This window comes from Pleurodeles waltl, chromosome 2_1 (genome assembly GCF_031143425.1).
Source record: "Pleurodeles waltl isolate 20211129_DDA chromosome 2_1, aPleWal1.hap1.20221129, whole genome shotgun sequence".
Classification (NCBI taxonomy): Eukaryota; Metazoa; Chordata; class Amphibia; order Caudata; family Salamandridae; genus Pleurodeles; species Pleurodeles waltl.
Window position 1 is genome coordinate 8,218,548 of NC_090438.1, and position 24,038 is coordinate 8,242,585.

Sequence of the window (24,038 nt, forward strand, 5' to 3'; positions counted from 1 at the left end):
GTGCAGTGTAAAATGGCTATGAAATAATGTGGGCATTATTTCACTCAGGCTGCAGTGGCAGGCCTGTGTAAGAATTGTCAGGGCTCCCTATGGGTGGCAAAAGAAATGCTGCAGCCCATAGGGATCTCCTGGAACCCCAATACTCTGGGTACCTCAGTACCATATACTAGGGAATTATAAGGGTGTTCCAGTATGCCAATGTGGATTGGTGAAATTGGTCACTAGCCTGTTAGTGGCAATTTGGAAAGCAGAGAGAGCATAACCACTGAGGTTCTGGTTAGCAGAACCTCAGTGAGACAGTTAGGCATCACACAGGGAACACATACATATAGGCCACAAACTTATGAGCACTGGGGTCCTGGCTAGCAGGGTCCCAGTGACACATAACAAACATAGTGAAAACATAGGGTTTTCACTATGAGCACTGCACACTGGCTAGCAGGATCCCAGTGAGACAGTGAAAACACCCTGACTTATATTCACAAACAGCACAAAAGTGGGGACAACAAGGCTAGAAAGAGGCTACTTTCTCACACTTTCTTCTTGCCATCCTTGTCACACCCTGTATGAACTTTTCTGTTCACCCTTGTTCTGACCCATTTGTCTGCCTTCTTTCCCAATTCTTGGGGAGAGGTCAGATCTGAGTCCACTAGATATTGGTGTAACAAGTCAGACACACAGTTATTCAGAATATGCTCTCTTAGAATAAGATTATACAGGCTTTCATAGTCAGATACTTTACTACCAGGTAACCACCCCTCCAAGGCCTTCACTGAACAGTCTGCAAAATCTGTCCAGTCTTGTGAGGACTCTTTTCTGGTGTCTCTGAACTTAATCCTGTATTATTTAGTGGTTAAGCCAAATCCATCCAAGAGTGCATCCTTCAAAACTGCAAAATTGTTAGCATCACTTTCTCTAACAGTAAGGAGCCTATCCCTACCCTTTTCATTGAAAGATGGCCACAAAATAGCAGCCCACTGCCTTTGAGGGACCCCCTGTACCATTCAGGTCCTCTCAAGTGCAGCAAACCATTTGTTGATGTCATCCCCCTCCTTGTAAGGGGGAACTATCTTGTGCAGATTCCTAGAATCATGCTCTCTAACAGGATTACTATCAGGAATACTGCTGCTGCCACCATGGGGTCTTAACCCCAACCTCTGTCTCTCCTTCTCAATGTCTACGGATTCCCTATCTAAGGCCAGCTGTTGCTGTTTAAGTTTCAGTCTGGTCTCTTCAACCCTCAACTTTTTGAGTTCCCTTTCTAACAAGTTATCCTCAGGGTGGGTGGGTTGGGAATGCTTGGACACAGAAGAAAAGTTTGAAACAACAGAGGCGGATCTGTCCCTAACTGACTGGACCCTAGCAACTTGGCCTCTAGGAATAAAGACTTCCCTACTGTGATGGAAACCTCCATTACTACCAACATTACTTGGTGTCCTGCTAGGGGGCAGATCCTGTTCAGAACCCTCCCCACCTCCCTCAAGGAGATCCCCTGAGTCAGAATTGGAACCTTCTATTAACCTGTCATTTGATGGGCCAGCTTGGGACTCATCATTTACAATAAGCATGTTAAATAGAAACTCTTTTGTAGGGTTCTTTCCTATCACTAAACCTCTATCTAAGCAGAGACTCCTTAGGCTCTTGTAATTCAAATTGTCATAAGTAGTATTGACCATTTTAAGAGTTGAATCTTCTACAGACATGATAGCAAAAGGTTTAGAGATAGTGAGAAGGAAGAAAAAGTTTCAGAACTTTTTAAAGAACAGAGAAAAAAACTTTTTCTAACTTTTAGAAAACTTTTAGAAGTTTAGAGAAACTTTTCAGAACTTTGTAAAAAGTTTAAGAGGAGAAAAGCAAAACATTTTGGTAAGGTGTACATACACTGAACTGTTTTGTATATTATTCTCTTATGAAAAGTACACAATGACTTAGTGGTAAGTAGTTACAAGTACTTATCCCACCGCTGCACAACCAATGTAGGAGGCTGGCCTGGCTTGTAGTGGGTACCAGAGGTACTTACACCTTGTGCCAGGTCCAGTTATCCCTTATTACTGTAGAAGAGGTGTTTTCAGCAGCTTAGGCTGATAGAAGGTAGCTATGGTAAAGCAGCTTAGGCTGAACTAGGAGACATGGAAAGCTCCAACTATACCACTGGTGTCATATGCACAATATCATAAGAAAACACAATACACAGAATTACTAAAAAATAGAGGTACTTTATTTTTATGACAATATGCCAAAAGTATATCAGTGAGTACCCTCAGTATTATGATAAGATATCTACTGTACACAAACCAAACTTAGGTAAGTAATAGCAAGAAAAGTAATGCAAACAGTGTAGAATTACAATAGATTGCAATAGGAGCACATAGGTATAGGGGCAACACAAACCATATACTCCAAAAGTGGAATACGTACCACAAATGGACCCCAGATCTATCTGAGGTTGTAGAGGTCGCTGGGACTGTAAGAAAATAGTGAGGGTTAGAAAAATAGCCCACCCCAAGACCCTGTAAGGTAGGTGTAAAGTGCACCTACTACCCCCAGAGAGCACAGAAGTCGTGATAGGGGGATTCTGCAGGAAGAACAAACACCAGCAATGCAACAACAGTGGATTTCCAGACCTGAGTACCTGTAAGACAAGGGGAACAAGTACAATAGTCGCGACAGTGTCGAGAGTGGGTAGGAGCCCAGGAAATGCCAGCCGAGGGTGCAAGGAAGCTGCCACCTGATGGAAGAAGATTGGAGTTCTGCAAGAAAGAAGAGAGCTAGGGACTTCTCCTTTGGAAGGCGGATGTCCCACGTCGCGATGAAGCTTGCAGAGGTGTTCCCACACAGAAAGACCGCAAACAAGCCTTGCTAGCTGCAAGGGTCACGGTAGAGGTTTTTGGGTGCTGCTGTGGCCCAGGAGGGACCAGAATGTCGCCACTTGGAGGAGGCGGCAGAGGGCGTGTCCAGCAACTCAGGGAGCCCTCACAGAAGCAGGCAGCATACGCAAAAGTACCTGAACAGGCACTTGGAAGGAAAGTGAACCGGAGTCTACGCAAAGTCACAAAAGGGAGTCCCACGTCGCCGGAGGACAACTCAGAAGGTTGTCCACTGCAGGAAGGAGTGTCGGGGACCCAGGCTTGGCTGTGCACGAAGGAAATCCTGGAAGAGTGCACAGGAGCCGGAGCAGCTGCAAGTCACGCGGTACCCAACAATGCAGTCTAGCGTGGCGAGGCACGGACTTACCTCCACCAAACTTGGACTGAAGAGTCACTGGACTTTGGGAGTCACTTGGACAGAGTTGCTGAGTTCCAGGGACCACGCTCATCAGGATGAGAGGGGACCCAGAGGATAAGTGTCGCAGTCTTTTAGTGCCTGCGTTAGATTCCCTCGACCCACGGGAGATTTCTTCGGAGCTTCTGGTGCGGGCTGAACGAGGGCTACCCCCAGAGCATGCACCACCTGGAAACAGTCGAGAAAGCCGGCAGGATGAGGCGATACAAGGTTCCAAGTAGTCGTCTTGCTACTTTGTTGTGGTTTTGCAGGCGTCCTGAGCAGTCAGCGGTCGATCCTTTGGTAGAAAGTGAAGAGGGAGATGCAGAGGTACTCTGGTGAGCTCTTGCATTCGTTATCTAAAGAATTCCCTAAAGCAGCGACCCTAAATAGCCAGAAAAGGAGGTTTGGCTACCTAGGAAGGAGGATTGGCTACCAAGAGAGGTAAGAGCCTATCAGAAGGAGCCTCTGACGTCACCTGCTGGCACTGGCCACTCAGAGCAGTCCAGTGTGCCACAGACACCTCTGTTTCTAAGATGGTAGAGGTCTGGGACACACTGGAGGAGCTCTGGGCACCTCCCCTGGGAGGTACTGGTCAGGGGAGTGGTCACTCCCCTTTCCTTTGTCCAGTTTCGCGCCAGAGCAGGGCTGGGGGATCCCTGAACCGGTGTAGACTGGCTTATGTAGAGATGGGCACCATCTGTGCCCATCAAAGCATTTCCAGAGGCTGGGGGAGGCTACTCCTCCCCAGCCTTCACACCTATTTCCAAAGGGAGAGGGTGTAACACCCCCTCTCAGATGAAGTCCTTGGTTCTGCCTTCCTGGGCCAGGGCTGCCTGGACCCCAGGAGGGCAGAAACCTGTCTGAGGGGTTGGCAGCAGCAGCAGCTGCAGTGGAGACCCCGGAAAGGCAGTTTGGCAGTACCCAGGTGCTGTGCTAGAGACCACTGGGAGATCATGGAATTGTACCAGTATGCCAATGTGAATTGGTACATTTAGTCACTAGCCTGTTAGTGACAAATTTGGAAAGCAGAGAGAGCATAACCACTGAGGTTCTGGTTAGCAGAGCCTCAGTGAGACAGTTAGGCACCACACAGGGAACATATTCAGGCACACTTATGAGCACTGGAGCCCTGGCTGGCAGGGTCCCAGTGACACATACAACTAAAACAACATATATACAGTGAAATATGGGGGTACTTTCCTACATGTGTTGATAAATATTTTTTTCTGATTATGTGTATATTCTAGTTATATATAGTTCTTCAGAAAATATGTATTGCTACTTGTCATAACAATAAACTACACACACACTCTTTAAACCTGTTTAAGTATATTTACTCATGGTTTAAATATGTGTATGTATGTACATATATGTGTGTATATGTGTGTGTATTCATTTGTGTATGTATATATATATATATATATATATATATACATATATGTTATTTTATGCCTATGTTCATAGGCCATTGCATAACTCCTAGATAAGTTGCTATACTAGATACTTATGAATCCCTGCTCTCATCTTACATCACACTTATCTACGCATCATCATATGTCATGTCTCTATCAATCTATCCAAATTAACTCATATTAATACTAAAACTGTACTCATATTTCCCTTTACTAATCCACCACTAATTATTTTTGGATTCCGGAGTAGCGTGCTACTCGCCGAAAAGCGCTTTGACACCTCATCAGGGGTAGTAAGCGCTATATAAATACTATCACACTACAATACAATACAATTTTTGGCCTGTTTGTCAGTATGCTTGACTGTGTCTCTGGAATCCTGCTAATCAGAACTCCAGCGCTTATTCTCTCTCTGGTTCCAAATTTGTCCTTACATACTGGTAATCCAGTATTGCACTCCAAATTGGCATAGTGGACCCCCCTTATAAGTCCCTAGTATATGGTACCTAGGTACCCAGGGCATTGGGGTTCCAGGGTATCCATATGGGCTGCAGCAGTTCTTTTGCCACCTGTAAGGAGCTCATACAAACACTTTCTCAGGGCTGCCATTGCCACCTGAATGAAATAGTGTAAGCACTATTTCACAGCCATTTTCACTGCACCAGGTCACTTATAAGTCACCTATATGTCTAACCTTCAGACCCTGAAGGCTAGGTGCAAAGTAACAGTGTGTGAGGGCACCCTTGCACTAGCAGAGATGCCCCCATGTTGTCCAGGCCCAATTTCCCAGACTTCATGAGTGCGGGATGCCATTATGTGTGCACTATACATAGGTCAATACCGTTGTACAGCTTCACAATGGTAACCCCCAATATGGCCATGTAAGGTGTCTACCAACTGAGAATTGTGCGCCAATACTGATTCCAGTATTGGTTGCACAATCCCATGCACTCTGGGGGTTCCACAGTGGACCCAAGTACTGCCATACCAGCCTCTGAGGTTTTCCAGGCAGCCCCAGCTGCTGCCACCTCACAGACAGGCTACTGCTCGCCTGGGGCTTGAACAGCTCAAGAGGAAGGCATAACAAAGGATTTTCTTTGTGAAAGGGATGTTACACCCTCTTCCTTTGGAAATAGGTGTTAAGGGCTGGGGAGCGGTCGCGCCTAGAGCCTCTGAAAATGCTTTGAAGGGCACAGATGGTGCCCTCCTTGCATAATCCAGTCTACACCGGTTCAGGGACCCCCAGTCCCTGCTTTGTCATGAAAATGGACAAAAGAAAGGGGAGTGACTACTCCTCTGTACATCACCACCCGGGGGGTGGTGCCCAGAGCTCCTCCAGAGTGTCCCTGGGTTTTGCCGTCTTGGATTCCAAGTGGGTGGGGCACTCTGGGAGCATGAGTGGGCAGTGACAGCAGGAGATGTCAGAGCCCTCGCCTGATAGGCTCTTACCTGGTTAGGTGACCAATCTCCCTTTCAGGGCTATTTAGGGTCTCTCCTCTGGGTGTTTCTTTAAATTCGGATTGCAAGACTCCAGCAGGACTCCTCTTCATCCTTTACTTCATCTTCTACAAACGGATCAACTGCTGACCCCTCCAGGAACTTTACAACTTGCAACAAAGAAGCAAAGACGACTTCTGCAACCTTGTAACTTCAGCTCCTGCCAGCATCTGCAACGGTTTCCAGGTTGTGCATCCTTCGAGGACTGCCTGTCTTCACCCTGCACTGTAAGAACCAAAGGAATCTCCCAGGGAGTGATGGAGTCACGTCCCTGCTTCATCAGGCACCTCTCTGTAGTGACGGCCAGTCCTGTGGGTCCCCTCTCCAGATGACGAGCATGAATCCAGTAACATAGGTGGTGGAATAAAGTGACCCTGACAGTCCCAAGTTCCAGCTTGATAGGTGCTTACCTAAATAGGAGGCCAATCCTCCCCTGAGGGCTAATTAGGGTCTCTCCAGTGGGCTTTTCCACAAATAACGACTTGCAATAATTCATCAGAGTTCCTCTGCACCTCTCTCTTCGACTTCTTTGACTTCTGCGTAGGATCGACCACTGACCGCTCCAGGACGCCTGCAAGACTGCAACAAAGTAGCAAGAAGACTACCAGTGACATTGTAGCGCCTAATCCTGCGGTCTTTCGCGACTGTTTCCTGGTGGTGCATGCTCTGGGGGCTGCCTGCCTTCACCCTGAACTGGAAGTCACAAAGAAATCTCCAGTGGGTCGACGGAATCTCCCCCCTGCTTCAGCAGGCACCAAACTTCAGCTTCACCGGTACTCTGGGTCCCCTCTCATCTTGACGAGCGTGGCCCCTGGAACACAGGTTGTGTACCCAAGTGACCCAGACAGTCCAGTGGTCCAACTGTCTGAATTTGGAGGAGGTAAGTCCTTGCCTCCCCTCCCCAGTCAGTAATCCTGTGCACCGCGTGTTCTGAAGCTACAAGGGCTTCTGTGCATATTTCCAAGAAATCCTGCATGCACAGCCAAGCCTAGGTCCTCAGCACTCCATCCTGCGATGCTCAGCTTCCTGTGTTGATTTCCGGTGTCGTGGGACCTCCATTTGCAGTGTTGAGACGACCGCTGTGTTCAGTCTTCTTGAACCCATGTTCAAGGACTTCTGTGGGTGCTTCTTGCTTATTATGTGTGGGCTCTCTACATTGCTGAGGGCCCCCCCTGTCTCCTCTCCCAAGTGGCGACATCCTGGTCCTTCCTGGGCCAACCGTGACTCTTGCAGCTAGCAAGGCTTCTTTGCAGTATTTTACCAATGAAACGCTACTGCATCCTCCAGCGGGACATCGTCTGCATGAAGAAGAACTTTCCACCTCCTTTCGTTGTTGCAGAATCTTTAGCTTCTTCCAACCGGAGGAAGACATTTTGCACCATCATCAGGTGTTTAGTGGGCTCCTGGCCCCCCGGACACTTCAGCGACTCTTGGACTTGGTCCCTTTCCTTTTCAGATCCTCAGGTCCAGGAATCCGTCTTCAGTGCTTTGCAGTCTGTTGTGGTCTTTGCAAAATCCATTATCACGTCTTTAGTGTGTTTCTGGGGAAATAGTAGTACTTTACAGCCACTTTCTGGGGTCTTGAGTTGGGGTATTCTTTACACCCTTAGTGTTTTCTTACACTCCTAGCAACCCTCTACACACTACACTAGCCGAGGGGTCCATTCGTGATTTGCATTCCACTTTTTTAGCATATGGTTTGTGTTGCCCCTAGGCCTACTGCATCCTATTGTATTCTACAGTGTTTGCACTACTTTCTGACTGTTTTGCTTACCTGATTTCGTTTGTTGGGTATATTTTGTGTATTTTACTCACCTCCTAAGGGAATATATCCTCTGAGATATTTTTGGCACATTGTCACTAAAATAAAGTACCTTTATTTTTAGTAACTCTGAGTATTGTGATTCTTATGAAATAGTGCTATATGATATAAGCGGTATAGTAGGAGCTTTGCATGTCTCCTAGTCCAGACTAAGCTGCTTTGCTATAGCTACCTTCTATCAGCCTTAGCTGCTAGAAACACCTCTTCTACACTAATAAGGGATAACTGGACCTGGCAGAAGGTGTAAGTACCTCTGGTACCCACTACAAGCCAGGCCAGCCTCCTACAGTTGGACCCCCCCCCCATGGGTGGGGCTGCAGGTGGTTGGGCTCCCCCATGGGTGGGGCTGCAGGTGGTTGGACATTCTCCCTATGGGTGGGGCTGAATGTGGGCAGGCCACCCCCCATGGGTGGGGCTGCAGGTGGTTGGACCCCCCCAGGGGTGGGGCTGCATGTGGTTGAACACCCCCCATGGGTTGAGCTGCAGGTGGTTGGACATCTCCCTATGGGTGGGGCTGCAGGTGGGCGGGACACCCCCCATGGGTGGTGCTGCAGGTGGTTGGACCTCCCTGTAGGAGGCTGGACTGGCTTGTAGTGAGTACCAAGGGGTACTTGCACCTTGCACCAGGCCCAGTTATCCCTTATTAGTGTATAGGGTGTCTAGCAGCTTAGGCTGATAGATAATGGTAGCTTAGCAGAGCAGCTTAGGCTGAACTAGGAGACGTGTGAAGCTACCACTGTACCACTTAGTGTCATATGCACAATATCATAAGAAAACACAATACACAGTTATACTAAAAATAAAGGTACTTTATTTTTATGACAATATGCCAAAGTATCTTAGAGTGTACCCTCAGTGAGAGGATAGGAAATATACACAAGATATATATACACAATAGCAAAAATATGCAGTATAGTCTTAGAAAACAGTGCAAACAATGTATAGTTACAATAGGATGCAATGGGGAAACATAGGGATAGGGGCAACACAAACCATATACTCCAAAAGTGAAATGCGAACCACGAATGGACCCCAAACCTATGTGACCTTGTAGAGGGTCGCTGGGACTATTAGAAAATAGTGAGAGTTAGAAAAATAACCCTCCCCAAGACCCTGAAAAGTGAGTGCAAAGTGCACTAAAGTTCCCCTAAGGACAAAGAAGTCGTGTTAGAGGAATAATGCAGGAAAGACACAAACCAGCAATGCAACAACTGTGGATTTCCAATCTAGGGTACCTGTGGAACAAGGGGACCAAGTCCAAAAGTCACAAGCAAGTCGGAGATGGGCAGATGCCCAGGAAATGCCAGCTGCGGGTGCAAAGAAGCTTCTACTGGACAGAAGAAGCTGAGGTTTCTGTAGGAACGAAAAGGGCTAGAGACTTCCCCTTTGGTGGACGGATTTCACTCGCCTTGGAGAGTTGTGCAGAAGTGTTTTCCCGCCGAAAGGACGCCAACAAGCCTTGCAAGTTGGAAATCGAGCATTTGGCGTTTTTGGATGCTGCTGGGGCCCAGGAGGGACCAGGAGGTCGCAAATTGGACCTGCAGAGAGAGGGGACGTCGAGCAAGACAAAGAGCCCTCACAGAAGCAGGTAGCTCCATGAGAAGTGCCAGAAACAGGCACTAAGAGGATGCGTGAAATGGTGCTCGCCGAAGTTGCACAAAGAAGTCCCACGTCGCCGGAGACCAACTTAGAAAGTCGTGCAATGCAGGTTAGAGTGCCGTGGACCCAGGCTTGGCTGTGCACAAAGGATTTCCGCCGGAAGTGCACAGGGGCCGGAGTAGCTGCAAAGTCGCGGTTCCCAGCAATGCAGCCCAGCGAGGTGAGGCAAGGACTTACCTCCACCAAACTTGGACTGAAGAGTCACTGGACTGTGGGGGTCACTTGGACAGAGTCGCTGGATTCGAGGGACCTCGCTCGTCGTGCTGAGAGGAGACCCAAGGGACCGGTAATGCATTTATTTGGTGCCTGCGGTTGCAGGGGGAAGATTCCGTCGACCCACTGGAGATTTCTTCGGAGCTTCTGGTGCAGAGAGGAGGCAGGCTACCCCCACAGCATGCACAAGCAGGAAAACAGTCGAGAAGGCGGCAGGATCAGCGTTACAGAGTTGCAGTAGTCGTCTTTGCTACTATGTTGCAGGTTTGCAGGCTTCCAGCGCGGTCAGCAGTCGATTCCTTATCAGAAGGTGAAGAGAGAGATGCAGAGGAACTCGGATGAGCTCTTGCATTCGTTATCTGAAGTTTCCCCAGAGACAGAGACCCTAAATAGCCAGAAAAGAGGGTTTGGCTACCTAGGAGAGAGGATAGGCTAGCAACACCTGAAGGAGCCTATCACAAGGAGTCTCTGATGTCACCTGGTGGCACTGGCCACTCAGAGCAGTCCAGTGTGCCAGCAGCACCTCTGTTTCCAAGATGGCAGAGGTCTGGAGCACACTGGAGGAGCTCTGGACACCTCCCAGGGGAGGTGCAGGGGAGTGGTCACTCCCCTTTCCTTTGTCCAGTTTCGCGCCAGAGCAGGGCTAAGGGGTCCCTGAACCGGTGTAGACTGGCTTATGCAGAATTGGGCACATCTGTGCCCAACAAAGCATTTCCAGAGGCTGGGGGAGGCTACTCCTCCCCTGCCTTCACACCATTTTCCAAAGGGAGAGGGTGTCACACCCTCTCTCAGAGGAAGTTCTTTGTTCTGCCATCCTGGGCCAGGCCTGGCTGGACCCCAGGAGGGCAGATGCCTGTCTGAGGGGTTGGCAGCAGCAGCAGCTGCAGTGAAACCCCAGGAAGGGCAGTTTGGCAGTACCAGGGTCTGTGCTACAGACCACTGCGATCATGGAATTGTGCCAACAATGCCAGGATGGCATAGAGGGGGCAATTCCATGATCATAGAAATGTTACATGGCCATATTCGGAGTTACCATTGTGAAGCCACATATAGGTAGTGACCTATATGTAGTGCACGCGTGTAATGGTGTCCCCGCACTCACAAAGTTCAGGGAATTGGCTCTGAACAATGTGGGGGCACCTTGGCTAGTGCCAGGGTGCCCACACACTAAGTAACTTTGCACCTAACCTTTACCAGGTAAAGGTTAGACATATAGGTGACTTATAAGTTACTTAAGTGCAGTGTAAAATGGCTGTGAGATAACGTGGACGTTATTTCACTCAGGCTGCAGTGGCAGGCCTGTGTAAGAATTGTCAGAGCTCCCTATGGGTGGCAAAAGAAATGCTGCAGCCCATAGGGATCTCCTGGAACCCCAATACCCTGGGTACCTTAGTACCATATACTAGGGAATTATAAGGGTGTTCCAGTAAGCCAATGTAAATTGGTAAAAATAGTCACTAGCCTGTTAGTGACAATTTGGAAAGAAATGAGAGAGCATAACCACTGAGGTTCTGATTAGCAGAGCCTCAGTGAGACAGTTAGTCACTACACAGGTAACACATTCAGGCACACTTATGAGCACTGGGGCCCTGGGTTACCAGGGTCCCAGTGACACATACAACTAAAACAACATATATACAGTGAAAAATGGGGGTAACATGCCAGGCAAGATGGTACTTTCCTACACAACCCCCCCCCAAACGAAGGACAATAAGACTAGCCATGACCTGATGAGTCTTCATTGTCTAAGTGGAAATATCTGGAGAGTCCATCTGCATTGGAGTGGCTACTCCCAGGTCTATGTTCCACTGTATAGTCCATTCCCTGTAGGGATATGGACCACCTCAACAATTTAGGATTTTCACCTTTCATTTGTTTTAGCCAAAGTAGAGGTTTGTGGTCTGTCTGAACAATGAAGTGAGTGCCAAACAGGTATGGCCTCAACTTCTTCAGTGCCCAGACCACAGCAAAGGCCTCCCTCTCAATGGCAGACCAACGCTTTTCTCTAGGTGTCAACCTCCTACTAATAAAAGCAACAGGTTGATCCTGGCCCTCAGAATTAAGTTGTGATAGGACTGCCCCTACTCCTAATTCAGATGCATCAGTCTGGACATAGAATTTTTTAGAGTAACAAGGGCTTTTCAGGACAGGTGCAGAGCACATGGCCTGCTTCAGCTCCTCAAAAGCTTTCTGACAGTTTGCTGTCCATAATACCTTTTTAGGCATTTTCTTGGATGTGAGGTCATTAAGAGGGGCTGCAATGGAGCCATAGTTCTTAATGAACCTCCTGTAATACCCAGTGAGGCCTAGGAAGGCTCTCACCTCAGTCTGAGTGGTAGGGGGAACCCAATCAATAATTGTTTGGATTTTCCCCTGAAGTGGTGCAATCTGTTCCCCACCAACAAGGTGTCCCAGATAAACCACCTTACCCTGCCCTATCTGGCACTTTGAAGCCTTGATAGTGAGGCCTGCCTTTTGCAGGGCCTCCAAAACTTTCCATAGGTGGACCACGTGATCATCCCAGCTGGAGCTAAAGACAGCTATATCGTCCAAATATGCTGCACTGAAAGCTTCCAGCCCTTGCAGGACTGTGTTCACCAACCTCTGAAAAGTGGCAGGTGCATTTTTCAAACCAAAAGGCATTACAGTAAACTGGTAATGTCCTCCAATGGTTGAAAATGCAGTCTTAGGTTTAGCATCTTCTGACAATTTGGTCTGCCAATACCCTGCAGTCAAGTCAAAAGTGCTTAGATACTTGGCAGATGCCAGTGTATCTATGAGCTCATCTGCCCTGGGTATAGGGTGAGCATCAGTTTTGGTTACCAAGTTGAGACCTCTATAGTCTACACAAAACCGCATTTCCTTCTTTCCATCTTTGGAATGGGGTTTTGGTACCAGTACCACAGGAGAAGCCCATGGACTGTCAGAGTGCTCAACCACTCCTAGTTCTAACATTTTCTGGACCTCTTGCTTTATGCAGTCCCTGACATGGTCAGGCTGCCTATAGATCTTACTTTTGACAGGTAAACTGTCTCCAGTATCTATAGTGTGCTCACACCAAGAAGTGGTACCTGCCACAGTAGAGAAGAGTTCAGAGAATTGATCTAGGAGATTTATGCAATTATCTTTCTGCTCAGCAGTAAGACAATCAGCCAAAACTACACCTTCCACAAGAGCATCTTGTTCTGTGGAAGAGAAGAGATCAGGTAGAGGATCACTGTCTTCTTCCTGTCCCTCATCAGTTGCCATGAGCAGGGTGAGATCAGCCCTGTCATAGTAGGGTTTCAGGCGGTTGACATGGAGCACCCTAAGGGGACTCCTGGCAGTGCCTAAGTCAACTAAATAGGTGACTTCTCCCTTCTTTTCAACAATTGTGTGGGGACCACTCCATTTATCTTGGAGTGCTCTTGGGGCCACAGGCTCCAAGACCCACACTTTCTGCCCTGGTTGGTACTGAACCAAAACAGCCTTCTGATCATGCCATTGCTTCTGGAGCTCTTGGCTGGCCTGAAGGTTTTTACTGGCCTTTTTCATGTACTCAGCCTTCCTTGATCTGAGGCCAAGTACATAATCCACAATATCCTGCTTAGGAGCTTTTAAAGGTTGTTCCCAACCCTCCTTTACAAGTGTGAGTGGACCCCTAACAGGGTGTCCAAAAAGAAGTTCAAAGGGGCTGAAGCCCACTCCTTTCTGGGGTACCTCCCTGTAGGCAAAAAGGAGGCATGGTAGAAGGATATCCCATCTCCTGCGGAGTTTTTCAGGGAGACCCATAATCATGCCTTTGAGAGTTTTATTAAATCTCTCCACCAGTCCATTTGTTTGTGGATGATAGGGTGTTGTGAACTTGTACGTTACACCACACTCCTTCCACATGGCCTTTAAGTATGCAGACATGAAATTGCTTCCCCTGTCTGATACTACTTCCTTTGGGAAGCCCACCCTGGAAAATATTCCCAGGAGGGCCTTTGCCACTGCAGGTGCTGTAGTGGTCCTTAAAGGAATAGCTTCAGGATATCTTGTGGCATGGTCCACTACCACCAAGATAAACCTATTGCCTGAAGCAGTAGGAGGGTCAAGGGGGCCAACTATGTCAACCCCTACCCTTTCAAAGGGAACCCCAACCACAGGCAGTGGGATAAGGGGTGCCTTTGGGGTGCCACCTGTCTTGCCACTGGCTTGACAGGTTTCACAGGACTTACAAAATTCCTTTGTGTCCTCAGACATCCTAGGCCAATGAAACAATGGAACCAATCTGTCCCAAGTTTTCATTTGACCCAGGTGCCCAGCTAGGGGAATGTCATGTGCCAGTGTTAGGAGGAACTTTCTGTACTCCTGAGGAATCACTAATCTCCTGGCAGCTCCAGGTTTAGGATCCCTATGCTCAGTGTACAAGAGGTTGTCCTCCCAGTAAACTCTGTGAGAGTCACTGACATCCCCATTAGCCTGTTTGACAGCTTGCTGTCTGAGACCCTCTAATGTGGGACAGGTTTGCTGTGCCACACTCAGCTCCTCTCTGGCAGGCCCCCCTTCACCCAAAAGCTTAGCAGTGTCTGCTTCCAGCTCCTCTGGTGTAGGTTCTGCACAGGGAGGGAATTCTTCTTCCTCAGAAGTAGAATCCACTGTAGAGGGAGGGATAGTAGGAAGTGGTTTGCTTCTACTAGCCCTAGCTTTAGGGAGCACTTGGTCCATTGTTCCAGGATCCAAGCTTCCCTGTCCTTTTTGCTTTTTGGCCTGAGCCCTTGTCAAAGCAAAAATATGCCCTGGGATGCCCAGCATTGCTGCATGGGCCTTCAACTCCACATCTGACCAAGCTGATGTCTCCAAATCATTCCCTAATAGACAGTCTACAGGTAAATCTGAAGCTACCACAACTTTCTTTGGACCAGTAACCCCCCCCAGTTGAGATTTACAACAGCCATGGGGTGGCTAAGTGTGTTGTTGTGAGCATCGGTTACTTGGTACTGGTGACCAAGTAGGTGTTGTTCAGGGTGGACCAGTTTCTCTATGACCATAGTCACCCTGGCACCAGTCTCCCTGTAGGCCTGAACCTCAACACCATTTATTACGGGTAGCTGCTTGTACTTATCCATATTAAGGGGACAAGCAACTAAGGTGGCTAAATCAATAGCCCCCTCAGAGACTAACACAGCCTCTGTGGCCTCCCTAACAAGGCCAACCCCAACTAAATTACCAAAAGTGAGCCCAGCTACTCCCTTGGATTGGCTATTAGTAGGTTTGCTCCCACCACCACTGCTATTAGTAGGGACACTAGGTGTAGCAGTAGGGGTTGTAGTGGTAGGAGCAGTGGTGCCTTTCTTTGGACAACTGGGATCTGTTGTCCAATGGCCTTTTATTTTACATAAATAGCACCATGGTTTCTTTTCCTTGTTCTGATTAAAGGAGGATTTGGACCCACCACCCCCACCAGAGTGTTTTTGTGGGCCTGATGAAGACTCATTTTTAGATTTGTCCCCACCCTTGTCTGAAGACTTACCATCCTTCTTTTTGTTGCCATCTTTGTCACCCCCTGTATGAACTTTTCTGTTCACTCTTGTTCTGACCCATTTGTCTGCCTTCTTTCCCAATTCTTGGGGAGAGGTCAGATCAGAGTCCACCAAGTACTGGTGCAACAAATCAGACACACAATTATTAAGAATATGCTCTCTCAGGATTAAGTTATACAGGCTGTCATAATCAGTAACTTTACTGCCATGTAACCACCCCTCCAAGGCCTTCACTGAATGGTCAATGAAATCAACCCAGTCTTGTGAAGACTCCTTTTTGGTCTCTCTGAACTTTATCCTGTACTGTTCAGTGGTTAAGCCATAACCATCCAGGAGTGCATTCTTAAGAACTTGGAAATTATTAGCATCATTTTCTTTTACAGTAAGGAGCCTATCCCTACCTTTTCCACTAAATGATAGCCATAGGATAGCAGCCCACTGCCTTTGAGGGACATCCTGTACAACACAGGCCCTCTCAAGTGCAGCAAACCACTTGTTAATGTCATCCCCCTCCTTATAAGGGGGAACTATCTTGTGCAGATTCCTGGAATCATGCTCTTTTGCAGGATGACTATGGGGAATACTGCTGCTGCCCCCATGGGTTTCTAAACCCAACTTCTGTCTTTCCTTCTCTAGTTCAAAAGACTGTCTATCCAAATCCAGCTGTTGCTTTTTAAGCTTCAGTCTGGTTTGTTCCACCCTCAACTTATTGAGTTCCCTCTCTAACATTCTGTCATCAGGGTTGGTGGGAGGGACATTCCTAGATACAGAGGTATGATGGGAATGAACAGAAGGAGACCTGTCCCTTACAGAAGCCACCCTAACAGCTTGGTTAACAGAAACATTACTACCAGTATGGTGAGAATAAATGCTTTTGCTATGATGTGAGACAACACTATTTGTATGGTGTGGCTCATCATCATTACCAACTATGCTAGACTGTCTAGTAATGGGCAGGCTAGGAAGTTTCTTTCCTGAATCTTTTCCTGGGGGAGTCCCTGAATCAGATTGAGAACTATTAGGTACTTTTTCAACAGATGAGGCACCTATGGCCTTATCCTGTTCTCTAAGCATGTTAAGTAACAGTTCCAAGGAAGGATTCTTCCCTACACTCAAACCTCTCTCTATACAGAGACTCCTTGCTCTTTTCCAGCTAAGGTTGTCATATGCAAGTTTGGACAGATCAACATTTTGGCCTGTGCCAGACATTTTTAGAGAGAGTTAAAGTGATAGTAAAAGATAAAAAGTTTGTCAGAACTTTTAGAAAGACAGAGAAAAAAAACTTTTTAAACTTTTTAGAACTTTTTAGAAAGTTTAGAAGTACTTTTCAGCACTTAGAAAAGAGTGAAAAGAGGAAATGCAAAACTTTTTGGCTATGTGTATATACACTGACCTTGTTTTGTATGTTTTTCTCTTATGAAAAGTACAATGACAAGAGTGGTAAGTAGTCTCAAGCACTTATCCCACCACTGCACAACCAATGTAGGAGGCTGGACTGGCTTGTAGTGAGTACCAAGGGGTACTTGCACCTTGCACCAGGCCCAGTTATCCCTTATTAGTGTATAGGGTGTCTAGCAGCTTAGGCTGATAGATAATGGTAGCTTAGCAGAGCAGCTTAGGCTGAACTAGGAGACGTGTGAAGCTACCACTGTACCACTTAGTGTCATATGCACAATATCATAAGAAAACACAATACACAGTTATACTAAAAATAAAGGTACTTTATTTTTATGACAATATGCCAAAGTATCTTAGAGTGTACCCTCAGTGAGAGGATAGGAAATATACACAAGATATATATACACAATGGCAAAAATATGCAGTATAGTCTTAGAAAACAGTGCAAACAATGTATAGTTGCAATAGGATGCAATGGGGAAACATAGGGATAGGGGCAACACAAACCATATACTCCAAAAGTGGAATGCGAACCACGAATGGACCCCAAACCTATGTGACCTTGTAGAGGGTCGCTGGGACTATTAGAAAATAGTGAGAGTTAGAAAAATAACCCTCCCCAAGACCCTGAAAAGTGAGTGCAAAGTGCACTAAAGTTCCCCTAAGGACAAAGAAGTCGTGTTAGAGGAATAATGCAGGAAAGACACAAACCAGCAATGCAACAACTGTGGATTTCCAATCTAGGGTACCTGTGGAACAAGGGGACCAAGTCCAAAAGTCACAGGCAAGTCGGAGATGGGCAGATGCCCAGGAAATGCCAGCTGCGGGTGCAAAGAAGCTTCTACTGGACAGAAGAAGCTGAGGTTTCTGCAGGAACGAAAAGGGCTAGAGACTTCCCCTTTGGTGGACGGATCCCACTCGCCTTGGAGAGTCGTGCAAAAGTGTTTTCCCGCCAAAAGGACGCCAAAAAGCCTTGCTAGTTGCAAATTGTGCGTTTAGCGTTTTTGGACGCTGCTGGGGCCCAGGAGGGACCAGGAGGTCGCAAATTGGACCTGAAGAGAGAAGGAACGTCGAGCAAGACAAAGAGCCCTCACTGAAGCAGGTAGCACCCGAAGAAGTGCCAGAAACAGGCACTACGAGGATGCGTGAAACGGTGCTCGCCGAAGTTGCACAAAGAAGTCCCACGTCGCCGGAGACCAACTTAGAAAGTCGTGCAATGCAGGTTAGAGTGCCGTGGACCCAGGATTGGCTGTGCACAAAGGATTTCCGCCGGAAGTGCACAGGGGCCGGAGTAGCTGCAAAGTCGCGGTTCCCAGCAATGCAGCCCAGCGAGGTGAGGCAAGGACTTACCTCCACCAAACTTGGACTGAAGAGTCACTGGACTGTGGGGGTCACTTGGACAGAGTTGCTGGATTCGAGGGACCTCGCTCGTCGTGCTGAGAGGAGACCCAATGGACCGGTAATGCAGCTTTTTGGTGCCTGCGGTTGCAGGGGGAAGATTCCGTCGACCCACGGGAGATTTCTTCGGAGCTTCTGGTGCAGAGAGGAGGCAGGCTACCCCCACAGCATGCACAAGCAGGAAAACAGTCGAGAAGGCGGCAGGATCAGCGTTACAGAGTTGCAGTAGTCGTCTTTGCTACTATGTTGCAGGTTTGCAGGCTTCCAGCGCGGTCAGCAGTCGATTCCTTATCAGAAGGTGAAGAGAGAGATGCAGAGGAACTCGGATGAGCTCTTGCATTCGTTATCTGAAGTTTCCCCAGAGACAGAGACCCTAAATAGCCAGAAAAGAGGGTTTGGCTACCTAGGAGAGAGGATAGGCTAGCAACACCTGAAGGAGCCTATCACAAGGAGTCTCTGACGTCACCTGGTGGCACTGGCCACTCAGAGCAGTCCAGTGTGCCAGCAGCACCTCTGTTTCCAAGATGGCAGAGGTCTGGTGCACACTGGAGGAGCTCTGGACACCTCCCAGGGGAGGTGCAGGTCAGGGGAGTGGTCACTCCCCTTTCCTTTGTCCAGTTTCGCGCCAGAGCAGGGCTAAGGGGTCCCTGAACCGGTGTAGACTGGCTTATGCAGAATTGGGCACATCTGTGCCCAACAAAGCATTTCCAGAGGCTGGGGGAGGCTACTCCTCCCCTGCCTTCACACCATTTTCCAAAGGGAGAGGGTGTCACACCATCTCTCAGAGGAAGTTCTTTGTTCTGCCATCCTGGGCCAGGCCTGGCTGGACCCCAGGAGGGCAGATGCCTGTCTGAGGGGTTGGCAGCAGCAGCAGCTGCAGTGAAACCCCAGGAAGGGCAGTTTGGCAGTACCAGGGTCTGTGCTACAGACCACTGGGATCATGGAATTGTGCCAACAATGCCAGGATGGCATAGAGGGGGCAATTCCATGATCATAGACATGTTACATGGCCATATTCGGAGTTACCATTGTGAAGCCACATATAGGTAGTGACCTATATGTAGTGCACGCGTGTAATGGTGTCCCCGCACTCACAAAGTTCAGGGAATTGGCTCTGAACAATGTGGGGGCACCTTGGCTAGTGCCAGGGTGCCCACACACTAAGTAACTTTGTACCTAACCTTTACCAGGTAAAGGTTAGACATATAGGTGACTTATAAGTTACTTAAGTGCAGTGTAAAATGGCTGTGAGATAACGTGGACGTTATTTCACTCAGGCTGCAGTGGCAGGCCTGTGTAAGAATTGTCAGAGCTCCCTATGGGTGGCAAAAGAAATGCTGCAGCCCATAGGGATCTCCTGGAACCCCAATACCCTGGGTACCTCAGTACCATATACTAGGGAATTATAAGGGTGTTCCAGTAAGCCAATGTAAATTGGTAAAAATAGTCACTAGCCTGTTAGTGACAATTTGGAAAGAAATGAGAGAGCATAACCACTGAGGTTCTGATTAGCAGAGCCTCAGTGAGACAGTTAGTCACTACACAGGTAACACATTCAGGCACACTTATGAGCACTGGGGCCCTGGGTTACCAGGGTCCCAGTGACACATACAACTAAAACAACATATATACAGTGAAAAATGGGGGTAACATGCCAGGCAAGATGGTACTTTCCTACACCCCCCCCCCCCAGGGGTGGGGCTGCAGGTGGTTGGACCCCTATGGGTGGGGCTGCAGGGGTTGAACCCCCCCATGGGTGGGGCTGCAGGTGGTTGTGGGGCTGCATGTGGTTTGACCCCCCCATGGGTGGGGCTGCAGGGGTTTGGACTTCCCCCATGGGTGGGGCTGCAGGTGGTTGAACCCTCCCATGGGTGGGGCTGCAGGTGGTTGGACACCCCCGTGGGTGGGGCTGCAGGTGGTTGGACATTCTCCCTATGGGTGTGGCTGTATGTGGGCAGGCCACCCCCCCATGGGTGGGGCTGCAGGTGGTTGGACCCCCCCAGGGGTGGGGCTGCATGTGGTTGGACACCCCCCATGGGTGGAGCTGCAGGTGGTTGGACATTCTCCCTATGGGTGGGGCTGCAGGTGGGCGGGACACCACCCATGGGTGGTGCTGCAGGTGGTTGGACCCCCCCCCCCAGGGGTGGGGCTGCAGGTGGTTGGACCCCTATGGGTGGGGCTGCAGGGGTTGAACCCCCCCATGGGTGGGGCTGCAGGTGGTTGTGGGGCTGCATGTGGTTGGACCCCCCCATGGGTGGGGCTGCAGGGGTTTGGACTTCCCCCATGGGTGAGGCTGCAGGTGGTTGAACCCTCCCATGGGTGGGGCTGCAGGTGGTTGGACATTCTCCCTATGGGTGGGGCTGCAGGTGGTTGGACACCCCCATGGGTGGGGCTGCAGGTGGGTGGGATGTGGTAGTTTGATGCAGGAGGTTGGACCACGTTCAGGGTTGGGGCTGCAGGTGTTGGACCCCCCCAGGGGTGGGGCTGCAGGGGTTTTGACCCCCCCCATGGGTGGGTCTGCAGGTGGGTGGGGTGGGGTAGTTTGATGCAGGGGTTGGACACTCCCACTTGGGTGGGGTGCAGGTGGTTGGACACCCTTCAGGGTGAGGATGCATGTGGTTGGACACCCTCCATGGGTGGGGCTGCAGGTGGATGGACACCCCCCATGGGTGGGGCTGCAGGTGGTTGGATACCCCCCAGGGGTGGAGCTGCATGTGGTTGGACATTCTTCCTATGGGTGAGCTTGCTGGGGTTTAGACAACCACCCGTGGGTGGGGCTGCAGGGGTTTGGACACCCCCCCAGGGGTGGAGCTGCATGTGGTTGGACATTCTCCCTATGGGTGGGGCTGCAGGTGGTTGGACCCCCCAGGGGTGGGGCTGCAGGTGGTTGGACCCCCCTGGGTGGGGCTTCAGGTGGTTGGATATTCTCCCAGGGTTGGGGCTGCAGGTGGTTGGACCCCCCCAGGGGTGGGGCTGCAGGGTTTGGACCCCCCCCCAGGGTTGGGGCTGCAGGTGGTTGGACCCCCCAGGGGTGGGGCTGCAGGTGGTTTGGACCCCCCCAGGGGTGGGGCTTCAGGTGGTTTGGACCCCCCCAGGGGTGGGGCTGCAGGTGGCGGACACCCCCCAGGGGTCGAGCTGCAGGTGGTTGAACAGCCCCAGGGGTGGAGCTGCGTGTGGTTGGACGTTCTCCCTATGGGTGAGGTTGCAGGGGTTTAGACCCCCCCCATGGGTGGGGCTGCAGGTGGTTGGATATTCTCCCCAGGGTTGGGGCTGCAGGTGGTTGGACCCACCCCAGGGGTGGGGCTGCAGGTGGATGAACACCCCCCATGGGTGGGGCTGCATGTGTTGGACCCCCCCCAGGTGTGGGGCTGCAGGGGTTTGGATCCACCCAGGGGTGGAGCTGCAGGTGGTTGGACCCCCCCAGGGGTGGGGCTGCAGGTGGTTGGACCCCCCAGGGGTGGGGCTGCAGGTGGTTTGGACCCCCCCAGGGGTGGGGCTTCAGGTGGTTTGGACCCCCCCAGGGGTGGGGCTGCAGGTGGCGGACACCCCCCAGGGGTCGAGCTGCAGGTGGTTGAACAGCCCCAGGGGTGGAGCTGCGTGTGGTTGGACGTTCTCCCTATGGGTGAGGTTGCAGGGGTTTAGACCCCCCCCATGGGTGGGGCTGCAGGTGGTTGGATATTCTCCCCAGGGGTGGGGCTGCAGGGTTTGGACCCCCCCCCCAGGGGTGGGGCTGCAGGTGGGTGGACCCCCCCAGGGGTGGGGCTGCAGGGTTTGGACCCCCCCCCCCAGGGGTGGGGCTGCAGGGTTTGGACCCCCCCCCCCCAGGGGTGGGGCTACTGGAGTTGGACCCCCCCAGGGGTGGGGCTGCAGGGTTTGGACCCCCCCCCCCCAGGGGTGGGGCTGCAGGGTTTGGACCCCCCCCCCCCAGGGGTGGGGCTACTGGAGTTGGACCCCCCAGGGGTGGGGCTGCAGGTGTTGGATCCCACCCGCAAGGGGCGGGATGTACTTTGTTAGATGCAGGTGGTCTGCCCCGGCCGGTACCTTCCAGCTCCTTTGTCCCGGTGCTTCCAGGCGCCCCCTCTCTTGAGCCGGTTCCCCTCGGCGCCTCGTGTGCTCTGAGGATGGAGGTGCTGCACCAGTACCGGGAGATGTACGACTTCTCCAACCGGCTGAAGACCTTCGGGGACTGGCCCTTCGTGGAGAACTGCATGTGCACCCCTGAAAATGTAAGTGCCCCGAAGCCCTGCACCCCGACTCTCGCTCTGAGGGTGGTGGGGGACCCGACCCTGGCGGCCTCAGGCGGGTGTCTGCTGGTGCAATGCATGCTGGGAGTTGTAGTCACCTCCGGAAAGGCGTGGACCAGTGGCCGGACGAAACTGGATCCCCCCCCCCTCCCGTAGAACATGGAGGGGGGGGGGGGGTCCTACACAGAACAAGGAGAGAGCCCCACGGACTGACTCAAGCCAGGAGCAGTGCTGGGGGGCACCTAGAGCTTGACCCGCAGCTAGGGGGCTGCGGGGGCCTGTGTTAACCCTCGCCCCCTGGTGTGGGCTGGACTCAAGGGGCCCCCTCCGGACTCACTCAGGCAGGAGCTGTGCTCAGCCCCTGTAACGGCGCCCCCCCTCCCCCACCTAGGGGGCTGCGGGGGCCTGTGTTACCCCCGCCCCCTGTTGTGGGCTGGACTCCAGGGGCCCCCTCCGGACTTTGGGGGGCTGTGTTCAGCCCCCCAAAGTACGCAACCCCCACACTCCTGCACCGCGGGGGCCTTTGTTACGCCCGTGGGCTGGACTCGTGGCCCCGATGTCCTCTCAGACCCATAAGTGAAGTTCCTTGGTGGTATTTCCTTTTACAGCCTCGCTCGGGGGAGGTCAAGGGGGCTTTTATGTAATAAAAATCAAGCGCTGCTCGTTTACATCGGAGGGTTTTCTAAACGAAAGCAACAAACTGAGGAGGTCGCAGAGTCTGCTTTTCTGCCCCCCCCCCCCCCCCCCCCCCCGCTTCTGTGAGTAGTGTCATGGGGGCTGTCTCAGTAGTGTAACAATAAGCTGTAACTCGTGTAACGGGGAGGGCTGCCAGAGTGGCGTAAAGGGGACTGAGTGGTGTATCTGTAAGTACTGTAACCGAGGGCTGTCTGTAAGTAGTGTAACTGGGGGCTGTCTGTAAGTGGTGTAACGGGGACTGTCAGTAGTGTAATGGCGGTTGTCTGTGAGTAGTGTAATGGGAGGCTGTCTGTAAGTGTTGTAACAGAGGGCTGCCTTTAAGTAGTGTAGCGGGGCTGTCTGAAAGTAATGTACCTGAGGGGCAGGTGCTGTAACGCGGTTGTGTTCGTAAGTGTTGTAATGCGGGCTGTCTGTAAGTAGTGTACCCGAGGGGCGGGTGCAGTGTCCAGAGACACTGTGACCCCATCATTGTGTCTCTTCTCTGCAGCCCTCTCCTCTGGGTTAGGACCTGGGAGTGTAAGTAATGTAACCGAGGGCTGTCTGTAAGTAGTGTAACTGGGGGCTGTCTGTAAGTAGTGTACCCGAGGGGCGGGTGTAGTGTCCAGAGATACTGTGACCCATCATTGTGTCTCTTCTCTGCAGGCCTCTCCCCTGGGTTAGGACCTGGGAGTGTAACTGGGGGCTGTCTGTAAGTAGTGTAACTGGGGGCTGTCTGTAAGTAGTGTAACGCGTGCTGTTCGTAAGTGTTGTAACAGGGCTGTCTGTAAGTAGTGTACCCGAGGGGCGGGTGTAGTGTCCAGAGACACTGAGACCCCATCATTGTGTCTCTTCTCTGCAGCCCTCTCCTCTGGGTTAGGACCTGGGAGTGTAAGTAATGTAACCGAGGGCTGTCTGTAAGTAGTGTAACTGGGGGCTGTCTGTAAGTAGTGTA

At 50.7% G+C, this 24,038-nt stretch overlaps 1 protein-coding gene across 1 annotated transcript in view; it reads left to right on the forward strand.

Moving 5' to 3' along the window:
- The first annotated feature begins 22,130 nt into the window (after window positions 1-22,130).
- LOC138257969 (baculoviral IAP repeat-containing protein 5.1-like) overlaps window positions 22,131-24,038 on the forward strand; it is a 45,810-nt gene continuing 43,902 nt past the window's right edge. The window contains exon 1 of the mRNA XM_069205910.1: window positions 22,131-22,393. Within this exon, the coding sequence (XP_069062011.1) occupies window positions 22,289-22,393 (105 nt within the window). The 5' untranslated portion in view covers window positions 22,131-22,288. The remainder of the gene's footprint in view (window positions 22,394-24,038) is intronic.